The sequence below is a fragment of the Neocloeon triangulifer genome, unplaced genomic scaffold (assembly GCF_031216515.1).
Source record: "Neocloeon triangulifer isolate White Clay Creek 2 clone unplaced genomic scaffold, ASM3121651v1 ptg000012l, whole genome shotgun sequence".
NCBI lineage: Eukaryota > Metazoa > Arthropoda > Insecta > Ephemeroptera > Baetidae > Neocloeon > Neocloeon triangulifer.
Window position 1 is genome coordinate 5,241,878 of NW_026775554.1, and position 20,761 is coordinate 5,262,638.

Below are 20,761 nucleotides of genomic sequence, written 5' to 3' on the forward strand. Positions count from 1 at the left end.
GGATTCGATCAATTTGCAACAGCAAGTTACGTGGGTATTTGCTAATAGATATTATAGTTGCTGACCTTTAAAAAAGGGAGGATGAGTAACCATTTGCATAACTAGTATCGAACAGGAAAACAAAAAAAGGAAATTATTAAATAAATAAAAAATAATAATTGTTTGAAAAAAGAAAATAAGGTTGATTTCCTCATGAAAAAAGCGATGCAATGAATCGCAATGAATAGACTTTAATTTCACATTCCTAAATCTTGGATGAAAATTTAAATTCAAAATAAAAATTGATTCTTATCACACTGCACATTTTGATTAGTATATTAGGTTGAAAAAGGGTTCATCATTATTATTATTTTTTTTTTTATATAATTTCCATTTATTTTCATGACTTGAATAGGATAAAGAATAATAAACAAACAAAAAGACACTGCCGTTGCTTTTATTTCCAAATCAAATATGCTTTCATTGTTTTGCTACTTAATTTTTGTGCGATGAATTCTTTACTCTAAATATATCGACGAAGGCGTTAAAACCTTCCCCCAATTTGTAGCTAATTACACACGATTTAAAGGTTTCGACCGCCTACATTCCGAGAATAAATTTTCTCAAGCAAGTTCCGTATTATGGCAATTATCGGATGACCCTCCTTGGGCAAAATTTGAGCTGCGTCTGATTGATTCTTTTTATTTCGATGGAATAAGACTGGCATCTCAAGGAAAGTTGAAATTGCTCGGGTTAAATACGATTGCAAAAGAGAACAATTTCCGAGTGCATCTCAACTTGATTCCGTGACGCAAGATTGAAGTTTGCATTGCGCCAAGTGAAAAGTAATAATTGCACCCGCAACTCGTCTGGGTCCGCGGTGAAGAGACGTCGCGCGGATGGTCCCCACCTGTATTGTCTGGGATGCTGCACGCCAGCCGGGTTCATCCCCGCCCCACTATATATCCCTAGGACCGATGGACCAGCGAGACACTCATGTAAACCGTTTTGTGTGGATTTGTGCGTTGAATTTTCTGCGGAGACGCCGACGTAAAACTACCGAAGCATCAGGGAGTCTCGCACGAAAGGTAAGCAAATTATTGCTTGACTAGAACATTTTAATCTGATAAAAGCTTTTATTAAAACAATTTAATTGATTTCCATAAAATAAATATACTCATCAAAACAAGATTTATATTTTCACTTTAACCAAAACCTAAAAACAACTTGTGATAATACTCATGATCTTATTTTTAAATACTAACTTTATTCAGAAATGATTTTGATTGTAACAAAATCTTTAACTTTAAAGCTAATTTATAAAGAATAAATAAAAATTTCTACACCTTCACATTAGATACAATTTATTTTATTTATTTATAAACTTTTTAAATTAATTTTCAAGCATAATTGTTTGCAACACTTCTATTTTTTTTAATAAGAAAATAAAAAAATAATTATTTAGACCAGTTTTATAATTGTTTTATTTGCTAAATAAAAAAAAAAATGATTGTGTGGCAAAATTAAAAAAAAATCATGTAAGAAAAAAAAGGAACATTCTAGCCAAATTTATCATTAATCGCTTAAACGTTTGTGAGGTGTATTGCGGTTTATTGTAAGAAATTACATGATAGCACAAGATTAATAGTCTTGTCTGTCACGCGGGTTTGCACGTCTTATTTATGACTCAAAACTGGAAAGGCTTGCTTTTGTGGTCGCTAAAGTTTTTTTAAACAATAAATAAATATTGCAAATATGAAATTTTGAAAACAATGAAAGTGCCTTATGCCCTTTAAACTTTACAAGAGAAGAATAAATTTCGCCGCCCAGACACTTTAATCGGAATGAGCCGTGAAGCAAGCACTTTTGCGAGAAATTCGGCCACTCAATAAAAGGTGCACAAGAGGCTCCATATGTACTCGCCAACTTTCTTTCATCTCAACAAAACTGTGCCGCGAGCATAGAGACGAGCACCTTGTTGTAAAATTTCATGTTTTTCCGCGTACTGTACAAACGAGTATTATGACGGGTACTTACGAGTTACGCAACAAATAATAGTTGGATGATTCCACACCTTTTATAATTTATTCTGGTGCCATAAAATGAACCCCACGAAAAGCTATTTAAACTGCAGCAGTTATTAAATGTTTTATGAACGTAAAAATTGACTGGTTGTATAACATAAAATAAAGTCAGGACATTCTTCGTCTTACAGCTAAATTTTAAATATTTATGTAATGTGTTTAATTATTTTAATAATTTTATTTATCAATTAAAAAATGATTAAATCAAATCAATGAGCAAAAAACTTCTTTGTCATCATAATTAATTATTTGTATGGTAATTGATGATAATTATTTTAATTAATTTTCCCCCACAGGAGGATGATGTTGGGCTGGAAGGTGTGGTTGCTGGGCCTGCTGGCCGCCCAGGTGAGTGCCCGATTGCTTTCATTGCAATTTTTGCTTCTCACGGGGTCAGTTGTGGGTCACTCATTGGTCGGGAACAAAGTTGTTCTGCTGACCTTTATGCGTTACTCAAGTGAATGTTGCCAATTAATAATCGAAGGAGGCGGCCTTCTTGACACTTGTTATGCAACCACGTGTGCATGTGACACAGATAGAGAAAGAGAGGATGCGCTCTCGAGTTTGCCTATGTCTGCGAGAGAGACGGACGATTAGAAAGGCGCGTGCTCACACAAGAGGTGTCTTTTCAGTGCGCCTTAAAATAATATGCCTGCTCGAGAGCGCCATTCTCCAAAATTCGTGAGCGTTTTATGACTAAATAGGCTCGTTTCACGCTAATGATAGAATAGGTAGGGTCATGGTCACTTTGCCAATATGCTTTTTTTCTAAATTGAATACTAGATTTGAAAGAGAGGATTGCAAAATAAGTCACTTCTTTCAAAATAATATTGCTTTTTACTATTGGTTGCAAAAAATAATTGACTATTTGAATTAAATTGTAGTTTTCAAGAACATTTTTTGTTATATCAGAAACTAAAAGAAAAATCATTTTTCATTGCAATCCATTATTTTTATTTCAAACTTTTATTTCTCAAGTAAATCAAATTGAATTTCCTCCCCAGATTGCACAGGGTCAGTTGCTCTTCCAAGACGAAGTGGAAGAGCTCTCCCGATCCGTAAACGAACTCCAGCTTTTTAAAGAAACCAAGAGACCTCAACGAGAGGAACACCATCACACACACATTTCGCGCCTCGATGTTTCCTGCTCGAGCAGCGATATTAAAGTGAACTTGGATTTCGACGCGCCTTTCCACGGCGTGGTCTTCAGCAAGGGTTTCTACAATGACCCCAGATGCCGGTTAATTTAAATAAAAATTTAATATATACGATTAACTAATTTTAAATGCTTAGTTATGTGCAGGAGAATACTGGCCGCAGCTCTTTTGAGTTTACAATTCCGACCGACGGTTGCGGAACCACGAAAGGGGCGACCGTCGATAACGTAATTGTTATTCAGACGGACGGCGTCGTCCAAGAGATCTGGGACACGGCTCGAAAACTGTCCTGCGCCACAGTAGCGTCTGCCGTTAAGCAGAAGAAAGTTATTTTCAAGCCTTTTGTCGTGGACATGCTTGAGGTCGTTTCAGTGCCCACCGCTAGCGGAAAAGCCGTAGACTGCTGGATGGACATCCGCAAGGGACAATATCCCAATGTGAGGATTTTAAACTTCAAATTTAATTATCTTAACAAATTAATTAAGGAGTTTTCACAAATGAAAATATTACGAAATTTCCAGACGGCCGAGTTGGAAGATAATATCAAAATAGGAGAAAGTTTGACTGTTCTTGTCTATCTGAAAGACGAATCAAATCAATATGATTTGCGAGTTAGAGACTGTTGGGCCTACGACAGCGATCAGTATGACGCACTTGATACGTCAAGTTTGCAGCTTTCAGATTCTGAAGGATGCCCAAAGTAATGAGAAACTTTTTTTAAATTTGAAAATAAATTTATAAACAATTTTTTAAACAGGCGTCACAAATTCATCCACTTCTGGCAAAAGACCTCTGAAGGCGATACCCTCATTGCCTACAACAATCTCACTGCCTTCAAATTCCCCGACAGGGCACAAGTTTATTTGACGTGCAATATTGAAATTTGCTCCGGAGGATGTGATGGTAGTTGTTCGTCGAGCAATGAAGTGCCTGTGATCGCGACAACACCGCAGCCTTGCTATCCTGGGTCACCCAACCCCCGGTGCAATTCAGTTTCAACAACCGTCCAGTTCACAACCAGGCCCACAACTGCAAGACCTACAACAGTGAGACCCACGACCGTGTTCACATGCACGCCTGGATCCACTGACCCTAGGTGTCCTCCAAACTGCTACCCTGGAAGCAGAGACCCCAGATGCCCAACCACTACCACCCAGAGGCCAACTACTCAGTTCCGATGCACACCAGGTAAAAAAATGTGTCAAAATAAAAATGTTCCACTAAAGGTTAATTATCTGGCAGGATCAACAGACCCTCGCTGCCCACCGAACTGCTACCCAGGATCCAGAGATCCTAGGTGCCCAACCACCACTACTCCTCGTCCAACAACCCAAAGACCAACCACTCAGTTCAGGTGCAGCCCAGGTTCGGTTGACCCTAGATGCCCACCTAATTGTTATCCAGGTAGCGCTGATCCCCGGTGTCCGACAACAACAACTCCCCGCCCAACAACGCAGTTTGTATGCCAGCCTGGATCGACGGACCCACGCTGCCCACCAAGCTGCTTCCCAGGAAGTAGAGACCCTAGGTGTCCAACCACCACTACACAAAGACCAACCACTCAGTTTAGGTGCACACCAGGATCTATTGATCTTCGCTGTCCACCAAACTGCTTCCCAGGAAGCAGGGACGCCAGATGCCCAACAACCACCACTCCTCGTCCAACAACGCAATTCGTCTGCGCTCCTGGTTCGACAGATCCCAGGTGCCCACCGAGCTGCTACCCTGGATCAAGAGATCCAAGATGTCCGACAACTACAACCCCTCGCCCTACGACTCAATTTGTCTGCACCCCTGGCTCTACAGACCAGAGGTGTCCACCAAATTGTTACCCAGGAAGCAGAGATCCCAGATGCCCCACAACAACAACACCCCGCCCTACTACACAGAGGCCAACTACTCAGTTTAGGTGCACTCCTGGCTCTACTGATACAAGGTGTCCCCCAAGCTGTTTCCCTGGCAGCAGCGATCCTAGATGTCCCACAACAACTACTCCTCGGCCTACAACTAGATTCACTTGCACACCTGGTAAACTCAATCAGTACTTTTCATACATTAATACATTAATTAAACCAATTTTTAAACAGGTTCCACTGATCCTCGGTGCCCTCCAAATTGCTTCCCTGGAAGCAGAGATTCCCGTTGTCCTACAACAACTGCTAGACCAATCATCACTACTACTAGATTTGTTTGTGCTCCAGGTGCTTATAACATTAATTTCCAATTTATTATGAAATGTAACGTCATGTTCTGTTTTAGGATCTACTGATCCAAGATGCCCCCCGAACTGCTATCCTGGTTCCTCAGACCCTCGTTGCCCAAAACCCTCAACGCCTGCTCCCGAGTATTTACCAGTTTGCGGGCCAAATGACTTAAGCTGCAGACCTACAACAACTCCTCGGCCTACAACTCAATTCGTGTGCACTCCAGGATCAACAGACCCTCGCTGTCCACCAAACTGCTACCCAGGAAGCAGAGATCAGAGGTGTCCGACAACCACAACACAAAGACCAACAACTCAATTCAGGTGCACTCCTGGGTCAACCGATCCTAGATGTCCACCCAATTGCTTCCCTGGCTCAAGAGATTCAAGATGTCCAACAACGACAACTCCCCGTCCTACAACCCAGTTCAGGTGTACCCCGGGTTTGGTTGACCCTAGATGCCCACCTAATTGTTACCCAGGCAGCGCAGATCCCAGGTGTCCGACAACAACAACTCCTCGTCCTACAACACAATTTGTGTGCCAGCCTGGATCAACGGACCCGCGCTGTCCACCAAGCTGCTTCCCAGGAAGTAGAGACCCTAGATGCCCAACGACCACCACTCAAAGACCAACCACCCAATTCAGATGTACACCTGGATCAACAGATCCTAGGTGTCCACCAAATTGTTACCCCGGCAGTAGGGACCCAAGGTGCCCTACGACTACCACCCCTCGACCAACCACCACTACAATCAGGACTACTACGCCATTCCGTTGTACACCTGGTAAAATTTATAATAACATGATATAGCATAAACTCTTATTAAAATATCAAATAGGCTCTACTGACCCACGATGCCCACCAAGTTGCTTCCCAGGGAGCAGAGATCCCAGATGCCCAACGACAACAACACCTCGCCCTACAACCACCCAAAGACCCACGACTAGATTTGTCTGCACGCCAGGTGAAGAATCAAAGAAAATAATTAAGAAGATAAAACAAACTAGATTATGTTAATAGGCTCTGTTGACCCTCGCTGTCCCCCGAGCTGTTTCCCAGGAAGTAGTGACCCGAGATGTCCCACAACCACCACTCCACGTATAACAACGACTCGATTTGTTTGCACTCAAGGTTTGTATAAAAAGCTTATAGTTCAAAAATCAGTTGCTAAAACTCCCTGAAGCGAATAAAATAATTTTATTGTATTTTCTTTTAAAAATGAAATTTCAATATGTAACGAATTTCAGGCTCTACTGACCCGCGCTGCCCTCCTAATTGCTACCCTGGCAGCGCCGACTCCAGGTGCCCGCGGCCAACGACTATAAGACCATCAACCCCTGCAGTCGAATATCTTCCCGTTACGACGACCACTCAAAGGACCACAACCCAATTCCGATGCACGCCAGGCAATTTTCAAAATTTTTTATCCAACATAAATTTTAATTCTGCTTGATACATATTTATTAGGCTCAACGGATCCCCGCTGCCCACCCAACTGTTTCCCAGGAAGCCGCGACCCAAGGTGCCCAACCACAACAACCGCACGGCCAACAACTCAGTTTGTTTGCACACCTGGTATTATAATTTTCCATTTTTATAAACAATGTTGATCGAAAAATATACTAACAATTTAAAAAACTATTTATCCTAAAAGACAACAATATTTATTTTATATTCTTATTAACGTTTAATTAGGCTCCACTGACCCGCGTTGCCCACCAAATTGCTACCCAGGATCAAGGGACCCGAGATGCCCAACAACCACCACTCCTCGCCCAACTACTCAATTTGTATGCACGCCAGGTATGCAAAACATTTTTTTGAAAAATTATTTTATTTTATTTAAACAATATTAATTGAAAAGGATCAACTGACCCTCGCTGCCCTCCTAACTGCTATCCAGGAAGTAGGGATCCCAGGTGCCCCACAACCACCACCCAAAGACCCACTACCCAATTCCGTTGTACCCCTGGTTAACTAAATTTAAATAAAATATCTAGATAATTATATCTGATAATGGTAAATTAAAACAGGATCCACCGATCCACGGTGCCCACCAAACTGCTACCCTGGAAGTCAAGACCCTCGGTGCCCAACTACCACAACCCCAAGACCAACTACGCCGTTTGTTTGCACGCCAGGTACTATTGTGAATTTTAATTTTAAAAATCGGAATTTTAGAGACGTAAAATTAAATAGGCTCCACCGACCCAAGATGCCCACCAAATTGCTACCCAGGAAGCCGAGATCCTCGCTGCCCGACCACTACCACCCCTCGCCCCACAACACAATTCGTCTGCACCCCTGGTTCCACAGACCCTAGGTGCCCTCCTAGTTGCTACCCAGGAAGCCGAGATCCTAGATGCCCAACCACAACCACCCCAAGACCAACCACTCAATTCCGCTGCACCCCAGGTTAACTCTATTTAATTAAAATATTACATGATTTTATCTGATAATGATAAATTTGAGCAGGATCAACTGATCCAAGATGCCCACCAAATTGCTACCCTGGAAGTCAAGACCCACGTTGCCCAACTACCACAACCCCAAGGCCAACTACGCAGTTTGTTTGCACGCCAGGTACAATAGTTAATTTTAATTCAAAAATCTTAATTTAAGAGGTGTTTAAAATTAAATAGGTTCCACCGACCCAAGATGTCCTCCAAATTGCTACCCAGGAAGTCGAGATCCCAGATGCCCAACCACAACCACCCAAAGCCCGACTACTCAATTTAGATGCACGCCAGGTACCTGCTTTATCATTTATTTTTTAGTACATTAAAATATATAATAACTGATATTATAGGATCAACGGATCCAAGGTGTCCCCCCAACTGCTACCCTGGCTCGGTAGATCCTCGATGCCCCAAACCCTCAACACCAGCTTCAGGTTACCTGCCTGCTTGCGGCGCTAACGATCCTAGCTGCAGACCAACACCTGAATTCACCACGCCAAGGCCAACACCTCGACCTACTACTCAATTTGTTTGCACGCCAGGTAAAAATAATAAATTCCCTCAGATCGAATGAATTAAGTAATTTGAAAAGGTTCGAATGATCCACGTTGCCCACCTAATTGCTTTCCTGGAAGCAGAGACTCCCGCTGTCCAACCACAACAACTCCCCGACCCACAACCAGATTTCTTTGCACACCGGGTATGAATTGAATTTTATTTATGTATGAAATCCACAATAAATTAAAATAATTTGATAGGATCAGTGGATCCCCGATGCCCACCAAATTGTTTTCCCGGGAGCATCGATCCCAGATGCCCTACTACAACAACTCAGCGCCCCACCACCAGATTCGTTTGCACCCCTGGTAAATAATATCCCTTTTATTGTAAAGCCGTGAGGCTCTTTCATTAATATGTATTTAAATTATTTTAGACTCAACTGACCCACGCTGCCCACCAAACTGCTACCCCGGGAGCAGGGATCCTAGATGTCCGACTACAACCACTCCCCGTCCCACTACGCAATTCGTTTGCACCCAAGGTAAATAAAACTTGCGTTTTTACAAAAGAAACAAAAAAAGTTGAAATTAATTTAGGATCAACCGATCCACGCTGCCCTCCGAACTGCTATCCTGGGAACAGGGATCCGAGGTGTCCCACAACCACGACACCTCGTCCCACGACCCAATTTGTCTGCACTCCTGGTTCAACCGACCCCAGGTGCCCACCGAATTGTTACCCAGGGAGCCGAGATCCGAGGTGTCCGACCACCACAACTCCTAGACCGACCACTCAGTTTGTCTGCACTCCTGGCTCCACTGATCCACGCTGCCCACCTAACTGCTACCCGGGCAGTCGGGACCCTCGTTGCCCCACTACGACAACACAGCGGCCTACAACCCAATTTGTTTGCACGCCAGGTAAATAGTCATATTTTTTTACATAAAAATGGTTAAGTATAATTTAATTTTTTTATAAGGAAAATAATTTGTAATGTGTTTTTAAATTTTTTAATTAGGTTCAACGGACTTGAGGTGCCCTCCCAACTGTTACCCAGGGAGCGCTGACCCCCGGTGTCCTCGTCCACCAACTTCCCGACCCTCAACCCCCGCCCCTGGCTACCTTCCTGCATGCGGTCCCAACGACCCTTCATGCAATCCTCCTTCACCCCCAGTGCAGGCTGACATTCCTGAAGGTTGTTCCGTTAACCCTGTGGGAGGAGTGACCTGCTTGAATGACGCCTCTGACCTTAACCCTTCCCTTGCCTTCCCTCCCAAATGCTTCCCTGGCACCAACGACCCCAGGTGCCAAGAGAGCTCTCAACCAAAGCCCAATGTAGTGCGACCTGCACCCTCCGGAGGACACAGCGGCATCCCTGAAAACCACCCCTTTCATATGTGTAAGCCAAGTTAGGGTTTAAAAATTGGCAGTTCTAATAATTTTTTACATTAAAGGGCAATTTGAGCGAAGAGATTCTGGACACAAGAGACCATTCGGCAAAAGGTCGATCAGCAAGAGAGAGGTGAAAGACACAAGCCCTCAAATTGTTTCGCTCACGATGGGACTCAGAGGCCTTAAATTTGAGGCTGATCAAGTCAGATCACATTAAAAATTAAAACAGAACTTAATTGTAATAAAATATAAAAAATGGTTAGCGTTGAAGTAAAATAATAAAGCTTTCATATTTACTTTCCTCGTTTCAATTTTTCCAAATCTGTAATCACTTAAATTTAATCCCAGAAATTAAAACTGATTTATAAATATGTATTTCTCGGTATTTCTATTACGAAACTTTCAGACTACAGACGTGAATTTAGAAGCAGCTCAAAATTTATTTAGGATCATTTTACATTTGCTGCCTTTCTTGCTTTCTTCCTCGCCATCTTTTCTTTGTTCGGCTGAACTCGTTTGACGCGTAAAGGCAAATATTCACTAACGACTGCAATATCGTCACTGTCTTGTCCGAGAGGAATAAACTCGCCGGCATCCTCCATTTTCGTCTTTTCACCGTCTTCGGGCGGATAAAACGCTTTCTTTCCCGACGCAAGACGAAGAAGATGCCAATTTCTTACCTCCTGATTCTGCCACTTTTGAAGTTCCTCTTCATCTGGATCCACTATTGGCACTTCCTCCTCTTCCTTTTGAGAAGATATCAAGTCTGGATAGCTGGCTGGTTTGGGCACTTGCTTGGCTAGGTTTTTAATGATCTGTACTGCTGGATGAAAAAGGTTCTCCTCATTCTTTGTGCAACTCTGTAAAAAATCAATAAATAAATAAAAATTAAATTTTATAAAAAAAAGTATCAACTTTGAATGCAACTGCAGCAGATTCCATCCCCATGGTAGATTTGACCAGTTGCCTAAATCCAGGGGCTACAATGACAGCCGCTTGCTGGACAGCGAGTTGAATGAGGTGCTGGGCCATGAGACGTGGCTCCACGTCTGCAGAGACAATAACGGCCTCCACGTCTTGCCGCTCCAAAGCTTTTGACACAGCGTTCACTCCAATGGCCAGCATTGACCTTCGGCTATGGGCTTCCTCGACATTGTATTCCGCTGCAGCCTCTTGCCGCGCTTTTCTCCGTTCCAGCTTGTTTTTGCCTTTGATTGCTGACAGAGGCAGTTTTATTTGGGGCAGCTTGCACTCCCCAAGGAGCCTAAAGGAAAAGTATAAAAAATTTAATTTTTTTTTTACAGGAATAAATTCAATAATGACAATCTATTAAAAAAGTACGTACGCTTCCAAACTTGAAAAGAGTTCCGTGGTTTCGTCAATGAGAGGCCTGAAATTTTTTTAATATTTATTATGATATTTAACTGAAAATGAATTCATTTTTCACTTTCAAAATATGGTTGACTTGCAATTCTGGGCCACTTTTTTCAAATTGGCATTTTTCTAAATATTTACAACAGAGGGGAATGTGGTTGTATACAAATAACAGGGATTACCTTTATTTAAACCATTTCTGAATATGCAATTAATTACAATTATCAGATTATTGGAATAAATTAAGAATTTCGATATCCTTGTGACTTTTGATTCTGGGCCACTAACTTTCATTTCTGGCCACACTTCCTTTTAATTCTGGACCATCTTGTGATAAAAACAAAGGGCCCAGAATTGAAAGTGGCACTCACAACTCTGGGCCACTTACTTTCAATTCTGGACCGCCTTTTTTACATGATAAAACAAATGGCCCAGAATTGAAAGTAAAACTCACAATTCTGGGCCGCCCTTCTATGAACCCTATGTAGTGAACTAAATGGTCCAGAATTGAAAGTATCCCTCACAATTCTGGGCCCCCACCTGAGAAAAAACAAGTAATTATTAAATATTTTATACACGAATCGCTGTGAAATTTGACTGATTTTGAAGATTGAATGATCAAAAGATTAATCAAAAAGCTTTTAACTAAAAAAATTTAATTTATTAATATAAAACATTGGATGCGAAAATTTTGCAAATATCCATTGCTCTAAACTTGCCATTTCTTTTAAATGTTTACTACATAATTTTTTATATAATTAGGGGAGTTATTGTAAAAAACAACAATAGATAATGTAAGGAACCACTGCACATTGCAAAACAACAGTTACCATCCCCAAGTTTTGTGCTTTCTCAAGAAAAACTCATTTTGATGGCCCAGAATTGAAAGTGGCCCAGAATTGCAAGTCAACCATATTTCTCACCAATGAACAGGATAAGGATTTGTAATCACATTCTTCAAGCTCTTCTCAAAACTTTTGTTGCTTGCCAAGAGCGCCTTTTTCTCTTTCTTGGTGAGTTTTGGCGTTGTCGAAACTGCCGTCACATTCATTTCCTCTTGATCGTCGTCGGCATTGCCGGTGTTCGCCATCCTCGTGAATCCTCGTGCTTCTGTTTTTGTTTTCAACCTGCGATGAGAAGATGAAAGGATCAAACTTTCAACAGCAACAACAGAAAGACGAAATGAGACATATTTGCACGACAGCGCTTGCGCACATCCCACTTCATCAGAGAAACTCGGCAAAGATCAAAACACCTGTTTCCCAAACGGAGTCCAATTTTCTTGCGAAGCAAGTTTGCACTTTGCTGATCAGATGTTTGCAGAAGTTATTATCCATCTCGCATTTTGCAAAGCTAATCGAAGGCACCTTAATTAGGGCCACTTAAATCAGGAAGAGGCGAATTTCTCGTGCTTGGTGCCGTGCCACAGCATAATCTGCAGATTTCCACGTTCTGCGATGAAATAAGTCGTCTTGTGTAAAATCTCTGCTGTGAAGAAATATTAAAGGTATAATTTATTTGTTGTGCATGAATTTTTCTAGAAGCAAATCCACAAAAGTGCATCAATAATTCACGTCACTCGATGACTCATGTTTTGTTGAAGACAAAACATATTTAATCTGTGATATTTCATTTGATTTTAGAGATAAAATTCTGAACCATGGACAACAAAGACAGACACTCCATTGTCTCTACCCTGATGCCAGTGATCTTGACAGCAGTCGCTGTCCCACTGTCCATGTTTTTATGGATTGGTAACATGGCTTTCTCGTTTTTTACGGGAAGCTATGAAGCGCACAGGGACGGTAATAAAAACCTTCACAAAAAATAAATATTGCGCTGTACTTAAACTATAAAAGAGGATATCAATTTTAATTTAGGGGACGTCGTGATACCACCAACTCGTTGGCTCATGTCGATGGTGATTCCCATAGCTTTTGTGGCTTGGGGATTGAAGAAAAAGAGCTTGAACACCTCAGGGGCTGTTTTAGGTAAATTAAAAAAAAATCATATCATGCTATCATGCATACATAATTATAAAATTATAGGCCTCATTGTGGGTTTTGTCCTCACTCTCAGCAGCTACGCATTCCTTGCGTGCTTGATGACCTTTTTTGTTACTTCATCCAAGGCTACCAAGTACAGAAGTGACAAGAAGAGGAAAATCGAGAAGGAATTCAAAGAGGGTGAATACAATTTAATTATGTTCATCATTATAAATAACTGAACTTTTATAAATTTTATATCATTTTCAGGTGGTCAAAGAAACTGGATTCAGGTGTTGTGCAACGGAGGCATGGCCACTGAACTCGCACTTCTTTATTTGATTGATTCTGGATGTGGTGAAAGGACAATCGACTTTGCCAGAGACTATCGAGCCTCTTGGCTCAGTATGGGTGTCCTCGGAGCCTTTGCCTGTTGCAATGGAGACACCTGGGCTTCAGAGCTGGGCTCTGTCATTGGAAACACAAATCCCTTCCTGATTACTACTAGAGAACATGTCCCACGAGGTGCTAAAATCCCAATTTGTTTGAATCTAGATTATTAAAATTTTAATAATTTAGGAACAAATGGCGGAGTCACCATTGGAGGGCTGCTTTTCAGCTTTTTTGGAGGACTGATGGTCGGCATTGCTTATTACATATCAGTGGTTCAACTCGTAGACTCCGCCTCTCTTCTTACCAGTCCACCCCAGTGGCCTCTGATAATTGCGGGTGGCCTGGCTGGCTTGGTCGGAAGTATTGTCGACTCACTTCTTGGTGCTACCCTTCAATATTCAGGTACTTTGAGAGCTGTTTTTGCTAACTTATGTTGATGTGAACAAACCTAACTTCGTACTGATCGCTCAATTTTTGGCAGGCATTGAAGAAAAGACTGGCTGTATAGTAGAGCGCCCTGGCCGAGGTGTCAAGCACATCAGCGGCATGCCCATTTTAGACAACCACAGTGTCAATCTTATCTCCAGTATCATCATGGGTCTCTTGACTCCCTGGCTTGCCAACATTTTGTGGATGTAACTTAAAATAACCATGTTAAGTTTGCAGCCTTCTCCGTTATTCATATGGCATGTGACTTCATGGTAGCATATTAACTGCTCGTCGTAGTGCCAAAGTACAAACCGAAGTTTTATCGATGGAAATTGATGTGAAACAGATAAATGAGATTGCCTTAATTTCAATCAGTCCACCTACTTCTCAAGAAAGACTTGCCTGCTCGATCGTGAAAATTTTGTGTTGCACGAACTCTTTGAGCCAACCGTTTTAAGTTATAAGAACAACAATTGACTTGTATTTTTGGCAATTTTTTGTGTGATTTGTACTGGCTGCTCACTCAGAATATTTCTGTAAAGAAGTCGCAACACATTTATTTTGATGTGTTTGAATTAAGCTAACTTATTTAGACACAAGTAACAACTTTTGGCAGAGAAAGGAAACTTTAACCTTTAATTTTTATTGCAACTAATATAACATTCCTTACCAATAATTATAATCATAGAATAGGTATGCAGCACACTATGAGCTTTTTTTGGAATGATCAAGAATTTAGTTGTTACCAAAATTAATTTGTACAAGGTCAAGCACAAATTAAAAGCACCTTATTTAAAAAAAACTAATTGCACAATATTTGCAATTAAATCCTTTATACCTTTACACCAATATAACATAAAATCTGTCCTAAAATATATTACACAAATATATAGAATGTAGCATTAGCATCAAGAAACCGCAAGAAACCTTAAAAGATCTTGGTAATCCTAGCGTTAATGCTGCTGTAGTTATAATGAGATCAGAATATTCAAACAAAATTATCTATAGCATCTGGCCTCGAGTAGGAGCATTGCTTGATGCTGATGTGGGGAAACTGAACTCTCCACAGGGAAACATGGGCTCTTGAAATTTTATCACAGTAGCTAACATCAAGCAGACAAAGATTTCGACAATGAGTCAACATTCTGCAAAAATCAATCTTTTTATAAAAATAGATAACTTTCTCATTAAATTACCTAACACAAACATCCGGTGAAACATTCCTTATGCCTAAAATATCAACTTGCTCCAGCAGCGGACAGTTGTTAATAAGGACGTGTAAATCTCGGTCAGTCAACCCTCGCATGGCAGGTACAAAAAACTTCTTAAGCCGCGGACACCCTTTAGCCAAATCTTGGATGCAGTCCCCAAGTGCCTCAATTTCTCTGAGCGATATAATTTGTTAAAAAAAATATTTAAAAAAAGCACACAAAACTTACGCCCACCCCAAATCAACCTCCTCCAGTTGACTGCATTTTGAAAGGCACTTGATGCCTATAGAAGAAAGACTCAAGTGAGACCTCCACATATCCACCGACTTGAGATTTTTGTTATTTCTCGAAAGGCTCTCAGCAATCACGTCCATGTTCAACAGAGTTAAACGAGAGGCGGCACAAGATCCTAGTGAATTTATGGTATATATTTGTTTAAATTATAAAATTTCAAGTACCAAGATTAAGGTGCTGCAGCTTTGTCAAATAAGGCAGGAACGACATCAGATCCTGAGTATTGATGTGAACGTGGTACAAGTCCAAATATTTCAAAGTCGTCAGCTCCGACAAAACCTGCCACCCTGTTAAGCTCTTGTACGGAGGCAGAATCTTTCTAAGGCTCAGTTCTGGAATGGAATTTTCAAAGATCAATGAGAGATCTTTGAATAAATTTCAACTACCTTCAAGTCGGCAACAAGTGTCAGCAATTTCCGCAAGGCAGTACTTGGTAATAAATTTGCATGAGTTGAGTCGGAGAATTTTTAGAGTTGCGCCACAATGAGATATTAGCCTAATCATAGACATTTATTACAAGCAAAATCAAATAATTTTTAGGAAATTACTTGATAAACGCCATTTCAAAACTGCCCTTCCCGTTGCACCAGGACAAATCTAATGACTGCAGTCTCGAGCATCGAAATGCAATACACTGCAGGGTTGAATCATTTACAATATTCCAATAATTCTATGAAAAAACGTAAGATAAAATATTTTATATGTTAAATTAATTAATTTGGTCAAGTATTACCTTCAAATTGACGTGAACATACAGAGTTGAATCTTTAGCAACAGCTTGGAATTGTTTGCTAACTATGCAGCACTGGCATAATGATTTTAAATCCAAGTAACTGAATATTTTGTGCACAACCTCATACTGTAAAATTTAAAACTTCTTAGTATTATGTTATGTTTAGAAGGAGTAAAGAAATACCGGCAAAGTTTCAAATGCATTTAGCTCATCTTCTTCATCCTCGTCTATTGAAGTATTTAAAGGACTGCTTGTTTCTGAGAATGAACTAGATGAAGAAGAGTCACTTCTTGACAGGATTTGTGTCAAGTTGAGATTCAGAACTTTTTTAGTGATTTCCCCATAAGGCTCATAGGTAGCCAATGGATTTTTCCACTGCCTGGTGAAGCCTTCGAGAATGAAACTCTCAACTTCGTAATAAGAATCCAAGTGCTCATGATTGAATTCCAATCGCAACAGACTGAAAATTGAAAATTTATTCAGAAACTTTGATATTTCTGTAACTAAAATGAAAAAAAAAAAATTAATCAAATTATTAGACCTAGTTGGGAAATGGCATTCTTTTAGCTTTGGACTGAATTTTCTTGCAACCAGGGGCGCCGATTCCAGTTGATCAACTTGATATAAAAGACACCATGCGATATTAGCATCCCTAGCCCACACTCTGACCAATGCTCCTGGATTATAAACTTCAAACAGCGTGACTGCAGATGGAAACACTTTGTGTTCAAATGATAAGTCTGTAAATTGATCAGTTTTAAAATTTCTTCCGAAAAACAATAATGAAACGGCATACCAATAAAATCTTGGCTGCGAACTTGACAAAAATTCTGCCCTTGAATCTCTTTCCTGCCTGAAGGAGCCTCGTCCCACCATTTACCATACGTTCTCTAAAAAGCGATATAAATTAGCAAATTTAAAAAGTTTGATGTCTTTCATTTACCATGCTGTAGGCTTCAGCGTGGTCTCCGTACGCTGGGAAAACTCTGCTTTGGCCTGTCAAATTGTGTGCCGTGTAAGAAATGCTGTCGACACTTCCATACTGCGAGGAAAAATCTACAACATCTTGTGCGTGTTGCTTGATCAGGTACTTTCCTGTATCGTCCTGCTTCTCCCAAGAGAGAGTTGAGGGTTTCGGTCTGACGAGCATGCTAAAAAAACAACGAAGAATTAAACAAAATCCGGATTCTTAGCATTGGCATTCCAAATTAATTTGACCTACTTGGCGCAATGGTCAAAAAAGGCGACGGAGTGCAAACTTGTGTGCGTCGTCACGCATGAAAATCAAAAGCGACGATGGATGATTTCGAGCAATTCGAGCATCGACCGTATGCGTCTGGCTGGTTGGCCTTCCGATGAATTTCAAGGGATTCTTTCCCATTCTGCTCGCCCTAGTGCCATTCAAGATCCAATTAGCGCAGCTTGTGATGCTGATTAGGGAAGAGAGTTCTAGGTGATGTCAAACTGCGTCGTCCATCCCCCTTGTTTGACTTAATTTTCAAAACAAATCGCGCTGCCTTTGCCAGGTGGTAATGGCCGGCACGCCCCCTTAAACCTGCCACGCCTCCTTCCACGTCTTACCAACTCTTCTCCGTCTGTTGTGGACGCTCACCTACCTTCGGCACACATCACGGACGGATTTTTCACTGAAAACTACTGAAAATGACCACCAAGAAGGAGCCCGTGGCGTTCACCAAGGAGGAGGAACTGCTGCTGCAGGATTTCAGCCGAAATGTGTCGACAAAGTCGTCGGCTCTCTTCTACGGAAATGCCTTCATCGTGTCGGCGATTCCCATTTGTATGGCATTAATGTGCATGTCAGGCTATGAAACGTGTGTGTGATCCATTTTTTTTTAATTAGGGCTCTTCTGGAGAATCCACATGATGGACCTGTACTCGACCTTCGTCCTCTTCATCATTATCACCTGCGCCAGCACCTATCTCGTGGCTTTTGCCTACAAAAACACTAAATTTGTTCTGAAGCATAAGGTATGTACGGTTGAATGAGAAAGGTCATTAGAGAGTGGTCACTGCCACGAGTTTGTTTCTCGACAGATTGCTGTGAAGAGGGAGGAGGCCGTGACCAGGGAAATGACCATGAAACTTGCCGAGGACAAGAAGATGAGCAAAAAGGAAAAGGACGAGAGGTAAAATATAAATTTATAAATACCTACAAAATCTTATAAAACACGATCCTTGCTTTTAGAATCTTGTGGAAGAAAAATGAAGTGGCTGACTACGAAGCTACCACCTTTGCCATTTTCTACAACAATGCCATATTCCTGGCCTTGATCATCGTCTGCAGCTTCTACCTTTTGACCACTTTCACCCCTGCAGTGTATCCTTTTTAAAAACCTAATAATTAAATTTATATATTCATGTTCATTTCAGGTTAATTTGAATGAAAAAATTGCTTATTTTCCTTGACTAAAAATTTAGGAACTACACTCTGTCCGTGCTGTCCGCTGGAGGTCTGCTCGCTCTGCTGTCTACTGGCTCTCAGTAAGTGTCGATCTAAACATCATGCATGGATTCGCGCAAGACTTAAGTTTTCCTTTTCCACTCGAGCCAACAACGTTGATATATTTAAGGAATAACTGTCGCAAAAGATATGTTCTGCAATAACGGGATGTGTGAGCCGAAATAAAATATTGTTTTTTATTACTTACTCACTTACTTTCATTTCACAATTAAATACCTACATTAATGGTTTTCTGAGTTTTCTAATTCTATTAATAATATAAAAAAATATCCATTATGTAATAATTTAGATACATTTTAAAATAATATTTAAATAGATGTCAAAATTTCCTAAAATCTGTTAGAAATGGAACTGATGCATTTCCTGTCACGTCGAAACCATATCGGATGCAAAAAGATTAATCAGCTAGGTTGAAATGTATCACAGCAAAACAGACTGATGCCATAAACTATTATGATGGTCCCACAAAGCACGGCAGTTCAGAACCTGTTTTGCTGGAAAACAACGCAGTAGCCACAGTGAAAATGATATTTAAAATCTATTTTACAGTTTTGTTCTTGCTTCCGAGCTTAATGGAAAAATTATTGGTAATTTATTTAAAAATTTAAACAATTCTTTTTGATGCGTTATTAAAAAAAAAGGCTGATTTGGCATACAACAAAACAGAATACTTAGGTAAATTATTCTAATTTTTGAAAGGTGCTCATGTGACCTTTTGAATTTTGGTTGTCCTCTTCTGCAGAGTGCCTGCCAAATTACAAAGCGCAATTGATGAGGTGCATATCCACTTGTCTCGGACTCAAAAACACGTCCCAAACGTGCTTTTATGAAAACAAAATTCAGACGCCAACAACTAAAAAGCTGGTATACATTTTAGCTGACATTGTACTTTCCGGCACTGATAAAAATTAATATCATTGAAAATTGTCACCAGGAATGTCCGGAGTTCGACTGCAACTCTAACACAGTATATGACAAAATCAATCAAACATGATGAATATTAATCTCAAAATTCCCATCAAAAAGGCTCTAACTTTAAAAAGGCCCCTGACGATTAGTTAGAAATATAACAAAATATCAATTCTATATGAAGTATAATTTTTATCAATAGTTAAGGAAGGACTAAGAGCTGCAAGTCACAAAAAGATTTGTGGCAAACGTTATTATATGAGTATGACAGAGGTAACAAGATCTTATATTCAAATAACACGTATATTTTTTAACTCCCAATTTAATTTTAAATTTCAAGTTGTCGTATGAAAACGCAATACACTTGTGCCCTTGCTTTGCTGAAAGGACGAAGCTTGCACCACTTGACACGGTAGAAAAAGTAAAATGCTTAATGGGAAATTTACCTGGTATGTGCAAGATTTTAATTAAAAAATGCATCTATTTAAAATTGAGATAGATCCTCATAGAAGAAAAGGACTGGTTTTGACCTCTGGCTACAGGAGTTTGTCGCCAAATTTTAAATGGTGCGGAGGCAAGGTTAACAACAACTTGAGTTCAGAAATGGAATCCATGATTGAAAAATCCAAGGAAAAATTTGAAGAAACATGCATTGTGCTGAGTTTCAAGCCTTATGGTTTTCACGAGCTGCCTCCAGATGATTTTGTGCTCAAGGAAGTGAATTGTCGTAATGGAACGTTTTTCTATATTTGTGAAGGCATTGATTGATATTGATGGTACATAATTTTGAATTTAAATTATGGCACTACAAAGCATTTAAATTTCATTAAAAAAAACCCGATTTAATTTAAATTGGCTCTAATTATATAAATTGAATGTTATAATTAAATTGAAATTGATCACATTTACATCAGTTTTTCATGCCTTTATCAAATTTATTTAATTGTGATCAGTTGTTCCATTATAAAACTTTAAAATTTTAATATTCCAATAATATGTGAGTGTTTAGTTTTGCACCCCCCCCCCTCAATTGATAATCAGAAAAATAATCTAAAAATTTAAAGAGAAGGAAGTCATTTTACAATAAAATTTATGTGTATTTGGAATTTCCTAGAAAAAAGGTGGCGCGAGTGGAGCATCTCTTCTCGTTTGTCTGAAACTCTAATTACGCT

The 20,761-nt window shown here is 40.1% G+C and overlaps 6 protein-coding genes across 8 annotated transcripts; 4 read left to right on the plus strand and 2 right to left on the minus strand.

Annotated features, from left to right (window-relative positions):
* Window positions 1-933: 933 nt before the first annotated feature.
* LOC132198276 (mucin-2) lies at window positions 934-10,075 on the plus strand. Of its 2 annotated transcripts, XM_059622213.1 has the most exons (26): window positions 934-1,067; window positions 2,360-2,411; window positions 3,068-3,303; window positions 3,357-3,657; window positions 3,742-3,920; window positions 3,978-4,408; window positions 4,463-5,248; window positions 5,308-5,421; window positions 5,480-6,211; window positions 6,266-6,391; window positions 6,448-6,558; window positions 6,675-6,833; window positions 6,895-7,002; window positions 7,123-7,230; window positions 7,292-7,399; window positions 7,461-7,568; window positions 7,627-7,842; window positions 7,903-8,010; window positions 8,070-8,177; window positions 8,237-8,428; window positions 8,479-8,586; window positions 8,645-8,752; window positions 8,821-8,928; window positions 8,984-9,307; window positions 9,406-9,786; window positions 9,842-10,075. In XM_059622213.1, the coding sequence occupies exons 2-26, from the start codon at window positions 2,364-2,366 to the stop codon at window positions 9,994-9,996; spliced, it is 5,463 nt and encodes a 1,820-aa protein (XP_059478196.1). In that variant the 5' UTR covers window positions 934-1,067; window positions 2,360-2,363; the 3' UTR covers window positions 9,997-10,075. The 2 variants fall into 2 exon arrangements, with proteins under 2 accessions (XP_059478196.1, XP_059478197.1); XM_059622214.1 differs by lacking the exon at window positions 9,842-10,075 and having other exon boundaries at window positions 8,525-8,586; window positions 9,406-9,571.
* LOC132198279 (ribonuclease P protein subunit p38-like) lies at window positions 10,071-12,338 on the minus strand. Of its 2 annotated transcripts, none has more exons than XM_059622218.1 (4): window positions 12,106-12,246; window positions 11,125-11,169; window positions 10,695-11,043; window positions 10,071-10,639 (listed from the first exon to the last, which is right to left on the minus strand). In XM_059622218.1, coding segments are annotated over exons 1-4 (807 nt in total). In that variant the 5' UTR covers window positions 12,108-12,246; the 3' UTR covers window positions 10,071-10,228. The 2 variants fall into 2 exon arrangements, with proteins under 2 accessions (XP_059478201.1, XP_059478200.1); XM_059622217.1 differs by having other exon boundaries at window positions 10,074-10,639; window positions 12,077-12,338.
* Window positions 12,339-12,386: 48 nt separating this feature from the next.
* On the plus strand, window positions 12,387-14,519 carry LOC132198278 (transmembrane protein 19). The gene is made up of 7 exons (XM_059622216.1): window positions 12,387-12,660; window positions 12,797-12,958; window positions 13,034-13,144; window positions 13,202-13,339; window positions 13,409-13,663; window positions 13,718-13,933; window positions 14,013-14,519. The coding sequence occupies exons 2-7, from the start codon at window positions 12,814-12,816 to the stop codon at window positions 14,168-14,170; spliced, it is 1,023 nt and encodes a 340-aa protein (XP_059478199.1). The 5' UTR covers window positions 12,387-12,660; window positions 12,797-12,813; the 3' UTR covers window positions 14,171-14,519.
* A 253-nt stretch (window positions 14,520-14,772) lies between these two features.
* On the minus strand, window positions 14,773-17,706 carry LOC132198277 (F-box/LRR-repeat protein 4). The gene is made up of 12 exons (XM_059622215.1): window positions 17,421-17,706; window positions 17,142-17,349; window positions 16,995-17,088; window positions 16,740-16,938; window positions 16,382-16,658; window positions 16,199-16,324; window positions 16,014-16,135; window positions 15,852-15,961; window positions 15,630-15,797; window positions 15,400-15,580; window positions 15,157-15,345; window positions 14,773-15,105 (listed from the first exon to the last, which is right to left on the minus strand). Exons 2-12 carry the CDS (start codon window positions 17,346-17,348, stop codon window positions 14,949-14,951), a joined length of 1,830 nt encoding a protein of 609 aa, XP_059478198.1. The 5' UTR covers window position 17,349; window positions 17,421-17,706; the 3' UTR covers window positions 14,773-14,948.
* Window positions 17,707-17,760: 54 nt separating this feature from the next.
* Window positions 17,761-18,866, plus strand: LOC132198281 (translocon-associated protein subunit gamma). Its single transcript, XM_059622219.1, has 5 exons — window positions 17,761-17,996; window positions 18,060-18,187; window positions 18,254-18,345; window positions 18,405-18,536; window positions 18,638-18,866. Exons 1-5 carry the CDS (start codon window positions 17,861-17,863, stop codon window positions 18,702-18,704), a joined length of 555 nt encoding a protein of 184 aa, XP_059478202.1. The 5' UTR covers window positions 17,761-17,860; the 3' UTR covers window positions 18,705-18,866.
* Window positions 18,867-19,136: 270 nt separating this feature from the next.
* LOC132197466 (uncharacterized) lies at window positions 19,137-20,591 on the plus strand. The gene is made up of 8 exons (XM_059620770.1): window positions 19,137-19,267; window positions 19,322-19,355; window positions 19,423-19,544; window positions 19,615-19,647; window positions 19,707-19,737; window positions 19,792-19,862; window positions 19,930-20,038; window positions 20,089-20,591. Exons 1-8 carry the CDS (start codon window positions 19,205-19,207, stop codon window positions 20,355-20,357), a joined length of 732 nt encoding a protein of 243 aa, XP_059476753.1. The 5' UTR covers window positions 19,137-19,204; the 3' UTR covers window positions 20,358-20,591.
* Window positions 20,592-20,761: the final 170 nt, after the last annotated feature.